An 11827-nucleotide genomic window follows, 5' to 3' on the forward strand; every position below is an offset into this window, starting at 1 on the left:
ATTCGGCAGCCAAATTTTATGCACCACAGGCTTGTCGTTTAAACTGAACACTCTTCCTTTGTACTGATTTATCCATTCAGCCTCATCTGTCAAACAATGTTGATAATGTAAACACAATGTTCATATAATTTTTGAGACACAAAGAAAGTGAGGAAGAGAGAGACTCACAAGGTAAATTGTGGTTGAAATAACAGTCATAATGCAGTAGGGGAGCTCCAAGGAATTAATAGTGAGGAAACAAGTCATAATGACTTTAATATGATGTTATTTTCCTAGCCTTCCGTAAGCATGTAACATGTAAGCCCGTCCATTGTCACATAATCCCATAACCTCCTTGCTTTCACGACCCTCCAGCTGCCAGAAAACTCACACACCTATAATTTTTAAATAACACTCCACATGAGACTCATACGAGGACCCAGGAAAATAATTTCAATACCAAAATAAACCACCAGACGAATAATACAGATTCAACTTAGAATAAGTTACATCATACTTAGAAATGTTTTCTAAATAAGTTAGAAATACTATCACAACATAGTTATACTAATGCAGTAGGGGAGCTCCAAGGAATTAATAGTAATTACAAAATAATTCCATATTTAAGGCCTTAACACCTTACAAAATAACTCCACTAGAATTAGCAATTATATAACTATTCTATCCAGGTGTAGGAGCCTTGCACTTTCGACGATTATGACCATTCTCGCCGCATCGCGAACAGTGTAACGACCTTACATTTTGAAATTGTGATTCGATTCGTTTAGTACGAGGTCGTCCAGGGGGACGTGTTACCGCAGGAGGCCTAAGATGGGAAGCACCTTCACCGTCAGCAGCAGCAACAGCAGCTGCATTCGGCATATCATGCATGGGGCAGAAGACATGAGATGTTCACATAGTTTTTGTTGTGTTTCAACCCTAAACCATGGATCAACCATCTCATACATATTTAAAGATAATTCATGGATGGCATAGCATGCATGCGAACAAGGAATCCCACTCATGGTCCACTTCAAACAACTACAAGAATTTTCACTGCCAAATACCACCCTGAATGTTTTTCTGTCTCGATCATATATTGTACACTCAGTAGGCGAAACACGCATCGACTGAAAACCAAGAGCTAACTCTTGCTCTTTTTTTATTTTCTCCTCAATACGATCCCCAACCGGGATAGTCCACTTCTGAACGTCCAAACTCTTTTGGTATAAAAATTTGCTGAGTCTTTGCATGTGTGTATCCATCAGCCTTGTGATTGAAAAAACCCTCTCTTCTTTCACCCATGCATTGAAGGACTCTGCTTGATTGGTGTATAATTTATCCCAACGCTTGGAAGTAAACATAGCATTTGACCAATGTTCAGGTGAATTCGCCAAAACCCAATCGCATAACTCCCCTCGAAATACCCGCATGGCAGCCAATGCATTCTTATACTCATCTACAGTTCGAGCATATGCAATTTTATCGAGTAATTTTTTCGCATGCTCTTTACCCGAAGCCCTCAATCCTAAACTTTGTCTCCCAAGAATGGATGTAGAAAAATTCGCCGTTAGGTGACGAAGACACCATGAGTGGTACTGGGAGCCAAAAATATCTCTAATACAACTTATTAGGCTCGGATGCCTATCGGTTAAGATTGTCACAATGCGACCATCTAGAATCTCTTTCACCTTGCTCAAGAACCAATGCCAATCATCATCATTCTCAGAAGAAACAACAGCATACGCCAAAGGCCACAAGCCATCATTCGCATCGAACCCCGTTGCACCAAGCATTGTTCCTTTATAATTGCCACTCAAGTGGCAAGCATCGATTGCTAACATGGGCCTGCAATAGTTGATGAAACCTCGTATGGAGCACCCATAAGCTACAAACACTCGCTTAAATCTCCTATCATCCATGCACTCCCACGATGTAATTGTCCCAGGAATATATTCTGCTATTCGTTCACACAACCACGGGACTAAAATATAGCTATCCTTGGGATTTCCCTCAATGATATGACGTACACACTCTTTAGCTCTCCACGATTGCATGTAAGTCATTTTAGCAGAAAATTCACCATTTATGTCTGTGGAAATAGTCTTGGGGGTGCATTTAGGATTGTCCCTAACCTTGTTCACAATAGCTCGACCCATTTCCTTCGACCAAAAAATGGCTTTATAATCTGAAATGTCTTGAGCAGTGTGAGTGTGAACATTATTAAACCGTTTGATTCTCACTATATCACCACTTCCTTCACAACCAGTTGATAATTTCCATGGATAATTATTAACCTCGCACACAACTCTATAATATTTTCTGCTATTGTCCAAGTACTTGAACCGAAAATGATTACGAAGACCAAACAAAACGAGTGCATCTTTGAAATCATTTGGGCTGTCAAAAAGCTGATCCACGCAAAGAATGTCATCAATGTGTCGGAAAGAATCCCGATGCGCATTTATCGGAGGAAATGAAGACGTTGACGCAACACTTTGTAGAAGACCAATTGGCGATGTGGCTTCAACAAATTGTCTACAAGTGGATAAAAAGGTATATTAAAAATCACATAACCTATGCAGCGCATACATCAATGTATTACTTTAAATATATGTGTCTTACCTCTCACTATGATCAGTAGGAATTGTGCATGATGCAATTACAGGCTCTGCATCTTCCATATACACATTTAGCATGGGACCACTCACTACAAGCATCACTCTAAATCCAGATTCTCCCGTCATCCTCAAAAGTTCATTCTTGTTAGATTCGGTGGTATAATATATGACTTTACCACTCATGTTTGAAGATGAACGTTGTTGTAACTCATTTATAAATGATTCGTATGTTGTTGTTGTTGTTATCATAAAAGGGTCTGTGACACCGCCGATGTATATAATTTCCCCATTCTCATTTTTGTCAATTTTCCCATCAAATCGACAATAGCATATAATTTCTCTCTCATCCATTTGTCCAACTGCTTCGAAAATTGACTCATTAGTTTAAAAAAAAAAAAAAAAAAAAAAAAACTAAATATGAAGTTCAAAAAATAATGAAATATAAAACAATTAAATATCATAATTATATAATGTAATTTAGAGATCTATTTACAGCGAAACACTACTAATTCCCTCAATAGGGATAGGCGGTGTCAAGATTAAACTTTTCCTAAACACACACTACAGACCTTTTTCAAATCAAAATACAACCACAAAATCAATGCCATTGATTACTAGATAATTGTATCACTATGTGTACAACAAACATATATACAAGATGAGGGAGATTATGAGATGAATAGAGAGTTAAATGGGACAATATAGATTGAAAATAAAAAATTGAGAGTTAAATAGAGAGAGAGCAGAGTGTTCAAACACAAAAACACACACACAAAAGAAAATAAAAAAATAAAAAAATGAAAATTTTGTTGTTTATATATTAATAAATTTTGTTACTTTATATTGTACTTTGTTTCATATACAATTGGGTGCCTGTCTTAATTGACAGATTTATGCTTCATGCGGTTAACATCCAATTTATTATTAGCATGAAAAAAACTGGAATAAAATATATATATATATATATTTAAATAATTAAAGATATGACTTACCAGTATGAAGTGATGAAAGCACTCTAAAATATGGTAAGACCGTAGGGTGCTGCAATTGTAAAAATTATAATCCACAATAAGGGCCTTCAGCTTGTTCAAGACTAAAGTTCAACCCAAATTTACCAATTAGTCTTTCAAATCCTGCAAAGGGAGATCCTGTTTCAGTCATTATCTTCACAAATATTTATAACTAAAATTCATAAAAAAAAAAAAAAAAAAAGTATATAAAAAAGATCATAAAAATTTTCACCAAATAGGATTTAGTTTGCAAAACAAGAATTACAGTTACAAATCTCAGAACAAGATAACCATAAACACGAGAAGCTAGAATGAACACGAACAGTCATCTTAAGACATATACACCAACTTATTAACTATTAATAGAAAATCGAACATGACACAGATATTCAAATTTATAAGTCCAGTCTTCATTTAAGCTGAGTCTTATGCAGTAGTTATGCTACAAAATAGGAACCACATGCTTTAGCTTTTATGTTACTATAATTATAAATTAAGGAAGGCTATTCTAAGTGTAAAGAAATAAGAAAGTGTGCATCAGAAACAAAGAAATAAAGAAAGAATTAATGAAAGAAAATAGAGTTAGCATGCTTAGGAATGCAAGGCTCTCTTCAAACTGGCAATTGTATGCTAAACTAAAAACTACTTCAACCCTTGTTTTCTTTAGATATACTCTTGTTGAAACTCAGAATTTGTAATTTGGTGGTTTGACAAATCTCACACATACATGTTACTTTCACAAAAATATGTGTACATGAGTCCAGTTAACTGATGGGAGATATTCTGATGACGTTTTCTTGAGTCTCCGTTCAAGTTTCAAGCTTAAATAATTTATCCTATCATGAATTTATAAATAAGGTCACATCAAATCCAACTTCTAAATATTAATTTTTTTGTCTTTCTTAAAGGGCAATAAGAAAATTGAAGACCCAATCAGGGCCATCTCTCCTTTCTGCATTTCGATCAGCAAAAGGAGAAAAGGTTTTGGAAGTGGAAGGGACAATCACCAGCGAGCCGGTTCTTCAAGACGTGGGAATTTCTACATGGCCTAGTATATTTTTGTGATAGTTCAACTCTTTAGTATTCAAAATGCTACTTTATATATATATATATATATATATATATATATATATATATATATATTTGATAAAAAAAAAAGGGGTCAGGTGACATGGTGAAAGCTTAAACTGGCCACTATAAGGAGACATATTTAAGTATGAGATCAGCCATTTCGTAGGCTGTAAACAAGCTGAGTCAAGCCAACTTTATAGAGCTTATGCTCAGCTTGGCTGGTTAGAAGCAGTGTCTGAGCTTAGTTTGAGCTTGGTTAATTTTTTAACAGTTGTGATCAAACTTGACTTACTCAAATAAACCAATTACTCAGCTCGGTTTGCATAAATGAATTGAGTTCTTAAGAAGTTCTGGAGGATGGGAAATTTGGAGCCTTGTTATCATAATTGTTAGTCAAAATAAAATACGCGCGTCATGCTTTGCAACTTCTCACTGTTGGAGCAAAAGATTGAGAAAATGTGTCTGTGTGACTGTAGATTCTTAGTTTTAATTGTTGATTAAATTTGGACCATTAACTTCTTTTTCTGTAAACAAATGAATATCAAATCTAAAAGATAGGTGAAACGCATGAAAAACTTAAATTAACAGGATAATCTGCCAAGGAATGCTCTACGATGTCTCTAAATGCTAGTTCAAAGTTTCAAATTATGTATCCACATAAGGTATAAAGGAAAAAACAATCATGAGACTTGCTACATCAACAATATTCAAACATATATACAATAATAACAACGAAATAGTAAAAAAAGGTTCAATAATTGCTATACTACTTTCACAAGTGATTGAAATTTGCAATAAACTGTACATTATGCATAAAAAGGCTTCCTAATAACTATTGAAAAATCTGAAAATTTGGATACAAGTCCATTCAACCAATCTTTTCCTAAGTCCTTATACTTTATCCTATGTTTGGTTGCCAAGAAATTGGGAAAACAAGAAGAAATTAGGAAACATGGAATCTTGTAACAATTCTACTCCTTTATAGAAACTTGTTAATCTTAAAGTTTTTCTTCTTTCCTTATTTTCTCTGCTACCAAATAATGGACAGTTCAAAATTGTTGTGTTCTAGCCTAATTTAACCTACATCTTAACTTAAAAAGTCCAAGCAATGACTTAAACTTTTATAAAAGACTGGGATGATCAATACAAAAGTCCATGCCTTCTAGCAAACAAATTTAATGACATAGCTAGCCCTTTGTCCTACATTGTTAATTCTCAACATACACAAAGAAACATCATCCACATATGCTACAAAATGAAATTTTGCATATACACCATTATTAGTAAGACAAATCCAACAAAATGAGATTAATTAATCAACAATAATCTACTTATCCTAAATTATTTTTCAGTCAACTTGTTCATTCTATAGAGAAAAGAGTATCACCCAGTGGCCTAATTGATAGAGTGGCCAGCTTCCTATGTTCGAGTCCTTTCTCCTTCTAGTTTGCCAAGGAAAAAAAAAAATAGAGAGAAAATACCATTTTCATGGCTGGGAATAACATGCACTTCTACTGTTACGTTATTAGAAATAATTGTACTTTAGCTTGATGGAATGTCTGGAACAAAATTTTAGCAACTTGAGGTATAAAATCTACAAAAGAAGTACATTATTCGCTTGGAATTCAACATTTTAATAGAAAGAAATCTTTAGTATGCATATGTTTCTGGTAAGGGGAGAAAATTGTGACATTTCAGTAATCAAATAGGCATAATATGGAATCTAATCCCTAATAATTGAGAAGTAAAGTCATAAGATTAAAGATGCAAAACTAAGACAAAGATGAAATAATTAACACATTTATTGTATAAGATAACTGCAATTGTTGGTAGAATATATCAACTACTTATTCCTATATAAGAGATTATACCTAGTTGATACTTCCATAATCATTATCTTCACCTTCTCACCAAAATTAAAGCACGTATGTAAAAAGCATGCTATTAACCACCATTAAACTTAACTAGAAAACTTAAAAATAATATTTTTGGAGTAATTATCTAAAAAACAAAAGTGACTAAACAAGATTCTTGAAATTGTACCAAATAATTGAAGAAATATAATGTTAGTATCATTATTGGAGGTAGTGCATACTATGTCCCAGGAGGTAGTTAGTAGCCAATACATATATACTCCATATCTTGTAGCAAATATTTTGTAGCCGTAGTTCCTTATTTTGTAGCAGATTAAGGTACTACTTCTTTCCGATATTCCCTATGGCAACCACTTAGTTATCGCGTATGTGTCTAACTTCTGGCTATAAAATAGCACTTTTAACTACACAGTCAGACATAGCATAGGTACGTAGTCTCTTCTATACATACCAATATTGAAGAGCTTCTTCCTTACATAACTACTACTATATTAGGAACTACTTGACTGCCTTACCCATTATACATGGATTTGTGCTCTATGGTAGATTGAGTTTATAAATTTGTATATAACCTCTCATCACATGGTACTAGTCACAGTTGTGAAGTCCTTGAAGAGAGTTCAGGCTTATGGGTTTTTGGTGAAGTAGCTCTGATTGTCTTTTTGGGTTAATATAATTTATAGTAATTTCGATTATATTCTTAAGAGGATTATAGAACCTAACCTTCTAAAGTTCACAAGAACAGGAATGACATCAGTTTAAAAAATCTTAATAACAACTTCCACTTTATCTTCACTAGCTGAGAACTTATCCTGTCATTATCTACAAAAAAATTGAAGTCAGTGAAGGTTTCCTGTCTCGAAACAAAAGAAATTTGAGATTTACCACAACTTTATGAAATTCTGCATGATTAGTTGCAAGTGTTTCCCAATGAGAACTCATTAACATCACAGTTATTTTTCCCTTAACTTTTGGATTTGACTTATTTACTTCCTTGCATAATATATAACCAATAATTGTATTGCCATCACACCTACCATGAACAGAGGAGTTATCAATAGTAATCATAGTCATATTTACAATGAGACTACAAAGAAATTACCAGTATTACTGGTATGCAGTTATTTTGAAAAATCCTCTAATATTTTTTTTTCTTTTTTTTTTTAAGTAAAAAAAATCCTCTAATCTTATCTTTGGAGAAACAAGAAAGTTTAGTTCCACTTTTTATTGCAAATTAGTATGCACCCAATTGGAGCAGTAGCACAACCAAAACCAAAAAGGATAAAACTGAATCATTCTTCTATTAAAAAAAATAAATAAATAAAAGAAAATAAAAAAAACCAGCAACTTCATAAGACAGAAAAACACAGCTTACAGCATATGAATCCTCAAATCTAGTGAATATGTAAACAACACATGAATTGAAATCATGTCAGCAGAAAGTAACAACAACTTAATTGATTAAAATTTTCAACACATAGTATCATTTACAGAGAGACTCTACAACTTTCTAGGGGAAGGCAGAGATGAAAGAGGAAATTGGAAAATAGTACCCGGGTTAGAGAGGATTAGGGCTTATCCCTATGCTTGAAGAAATAACTTCTGCGATTGAAGAAAAAATTAGAAAATTGATGAGAGTTCAGAGAAGGAAGAAAGCAGAATAATAAAGATCAATGAAAGTTTAGAAAAGGAAGAAAGGAGAACAAGGCCAGTACCTGGGCGATTTTCCTCTGAAGGTGAAACTTGCAAAAGACAAAGCTTCAAACAATCAGCCTTTGTGATTGAGGCAAAGTTATGTCAGTGCTTAGAAAGGGTTAGGCTTTCATTGATGGATTCAATAGAGTGAGGGCTAGGTCTCATTTGAGAATGGGAGAGAGAAGGGTCTGCACAAATAGAAATATGAAAGAGCATTAGGGCTCTAATTAGGTCAAAGTACCTATTTCAAGAGTTATAACGTGACCGGAGGCTGAGATGACGGTAAAAAACCCCAATTGTTTGCAACCGTCCAGTTATTGCCGCTACACCAGAAATTAGGAAGAGAAAGGTTAGGGTTTCAGCAAAGAGGGAAAGAGGAACCGTTGAGCTTGAGTATTTGATTTCCCTTTAGCAGATCGAAGATTGTTCGTGCCATGGCAGATTGTATCTGTATCGCAGGAAACAAGTGAGGGAGAAAGAGTCGTGAGAGAGGGTTACACCGAATGGAATATGAAAGGCCTTAGGGCTTGAAATTAGGCAAGTGTAGAAAAGGGCATTTTAGGCAACACATAAAATAGGAAGAAGGGTATTTTAGGCAACAGAAATATCAAACAGTATTTTTTCATGTGCCACCTCAGCTTTTGGGTCAAACCCATTTTAAAGAAACTATGGGACTTTGACTCAATCTCTTAGTAAATATGATACCCTAAGTCCATTTATGTGTAATAATCCCTATAATTTATAACGATTTCGATTATATATCCTAAAGAGTATGATAGTGTGCAGGGGTATTTTTCAGAGGATTATACATTCTTAAGAGGATTATAGAAACTAACCTTCTGAAGTTCACAATAACAGGAATGACATCAATTTAAAAAATCTTAATAACAACTTCCACTTTATCTTCACTAGATGAGAACTTATCCTGTCATTATTTACAAAAAATTGAAGTCAGTGAAGGTTTCCTGTCTCGAAACAACAGAAATTTGAGATATATCATTTTTCATATATTGGTCAAGTCAAATGCTCAAAGAATATTCTTTCAAAAGAACAAAGAGGCTCAAGAAAGATGCTGATTGCGAGTGTTAATCATCGAACACAGACAATTATGTTATGTGAAAACCATTGTAGCAGAAAGTACAGAACCAATCCAATTATTTTAATGCATAATAGGATATAGCTTATTTTAACAAATCAACCATTTAGTGGGTACATTCAATTTAAAGCCATTGTCTAGAAAGCACTAAGTTTAAAAAGTATGGAACACATATTGGTTAGTATTTAAAGAGTATGATACGAGCACGATAAGAGTAATTCCTTGCTTCTTAAGTGACTACTCCTCAAATTTGAACTCTTGTTTTTCAATTGCAATGTAAAACATTTTATAATTGCCAGCGATCCAACCCGTAAAATCACGCTCTCTACATTTTTCCTATTAAATTGAGTGAAAAAAAAAAGGAGTTGCAGCCGGCTCCTTTTGTGTAGTCCCCTTATATCTAATAGTTTCTATCTTTCTTTTTAGAAAACCCAATAGCCTACAATAGCAAGATATTGACAAGATATTTAAATATTCTATACTCAAAAAACAGATAACACATTAACAAGATATATAAAGACTACCAAAAAAGAATATGGAGCTAGAGTCCCAAAAATTTTTAGGCCAATGATTAAATTGCAACGACCGTTCAAGACTCTATTTTATAAAGCCAAACTGAATATATATATAATATTACAAGCAATAGATAATAATCAAGTTTCTATTTTGTTTTCACTTATTAGATGCATGAAATGGATCAAAAAGTTAAGACAAACACTAACTTATGAAATTAGTGTTACATTTCTGCATTTCCAAATAAACCTTTTAAATTAATAGTAAAGCTATCCAAAGATCTCCAGTTGACAAGAGCCATGAATTCACTTTATGGATAGGACTGATATAAGATTCTCAGACTGTGTTTTTACATTCACAAATTACGATATTTTTCTCAATCCAATAGCCAGTGAAGAGAGCTTATGACTCTTTTCAAGAGAGGGTGACTTCTCCTTTAAATTGATGTCTATTTCCAGCTGAAAGTAACTTTCTTTGATAAATTATCCACCACCAACAAAAGTTACTGATCATAATGTGTGAACAAAAAATGAATTCTGAAGTTTGAATGTCCATAGTGTAACATTAATGCCAGACACCCAATATGTTAATTATTATAAATATCATACTTTATCATCATATAAACAAGCCTAAATACTACAAGAAATTTCTTGAGACACCATGTATGTTCTCACCAGGACTAAAATGTTCTCATTTCATGACATCAACTGCTTTGTACTCATATTTGAGATCTATGTTGAAAGAGGCGATAACCAATGGTCAATAATTAACAAAAAAAAAAATTTTTTAACTAAAATCAAATAAAAAATCAGGGTTTTAGAAAGTGAAACCGGCAGAAGAAATTGACTGATCAAAATTTAGAGAGGGAAAGTAGTAGAGTGAGAGAGACCTTTGAAGTTGAGAGCGATACGAACACGGCAAGAGCAAGAGCTCCCCCAGGAAGAATATAGCTTCAGCTTCATTGGCTCCTCACCATTACTCGCCTATTCACAAACAACCAATAGCTTGTTAGACAGTTAAATCAATCAGTTGAGTTTGTAGTGATTGATGTGATGGTGCTCTGTGCAATTGATTGATGATGAAGTAAGAAAATTTTAGTGACAATTTCTTTTAAAAAAAAAATAAAAATTAAAATAAATTGGAAACAGAGCAACTGATTCACAACGAATTTGAGAGACACCAACCATAGTGCACGATAAGAGTAATTCCTTGCTTCTTAAGTGACAACTCCTCAAATTTGAACTCTTGTTTTTCAAGTGCTATGTAAAACATTTTATAAGTGCCAGCGATCCATGATGTAAAATCACGCTCTCTACATTTTTCCTATTAAATTGAGTGAAAAAAAAAAGGAGTTGCAACTGGCTCCTGTTGTGTAGTTTCTATATTTATTTTTAGAAAACCCAATAGCCTACAATAGGAAGAAAACCCTAATTTTACAAAACCCAATAGCCTACAATAGGAAGAAAACCCTAATTTTAGAAAACCCAATAGCCTACAATAAGAAGAAAACACAAAAACAAGAACCATTACAACAAAAAAGCTTAAGAAACACCAAATCATCATAACTCAATCCAAATTTACAGCCGAAAAAAGAAAACAAGAAAAATTCAACTGAAACAATGAAAATGCACTGACAAATGTATGGTTTGAAGCTCACCGAGAACCCTTGATCCCTCTTCTGAGCCCATTGTAGCTGGACTGAAAATTGAGCTGGGTTTCTCAATTCCTACAGCGATAAAGCTAGAGAGAGAGGGTGGAGGGACCGGCTTAGAAAGAGTCGTGGAGAAAGAGAGAGAGAGAGAGCAGCGATGAGAGAGAGCAGCGAATGAGAGAATTTTATTTTTAGGGCCAAAGAAGATCGTATTTACCGAACGAATTAGGGCAATATATTAAATTATGGAGAAAGGGCATTTTAGGCAACACCGAAAAAAGTGAGAAGGACATTTTTGGCAAAACATTTCTTGAACA

The 11827-nt window shown here is 33.8% G+C and overlaps 1 protein-coding gene across 1 annotated transcript; it reads right to left on the bottom strand.

Moving 5' to 3' along the window:
* Nucleotides 1-791: 791 nt before the first annotated feature.
* On the bottom strand, nt 792-2951 carry LOC132316345 (uncharacterized). The gene is made up of 2 exons (XM_059814837.1): nt 2605-2951; nt 792-2517 (listed from the first exon to the last, which is right to left on the bottom strand). The coding sequence occupies exons 1-2, from the start codon at nt 2949-2951 to the stop codon at nt 792-794; spliced, it is 2073 nt and encodes a 690-aa protein (XP_059670820.1).
* Between the last annotated feature and the right edge of the window lie 8876 nt (nt 2952-11827).

This window comes from Cornus florida, unplaced genomic scaffold, assembly GCF_030987335.1.
Source record: "Cornus florida cultivar Cherokee Brave unplaced genomic scaffold, ASM3098733v1 CherokeeBrave_3.0.0_Hap2_Chr07, whole genome shotgun sequence".
Classification (NCBI taxonomy): Eukaryota; Viridiplantae; Streptophyta; class Magnoliopsida; order Cornales; family Cornaceae; genus Cornus; species Cornus florida.

What these genes read in the sequence shown, in the direction of transcription:
- LOC132316345 (XM_059814837.1), bottom strand. Translation starts at nt 2,951, where the DNA reads ATGGATGAGAGAGAAATTATATGCTATTGTCGATTTGATGGGAAAATT. An exon ending in CCTACTGATCATAGTGAGAG is followed by an intron (nt 2,518 to 2,604) that starts GTAAGACACATA and finishes ATCCACTTGTAG; the next exon opens with ACAATTTGTTGAAGCCACAT.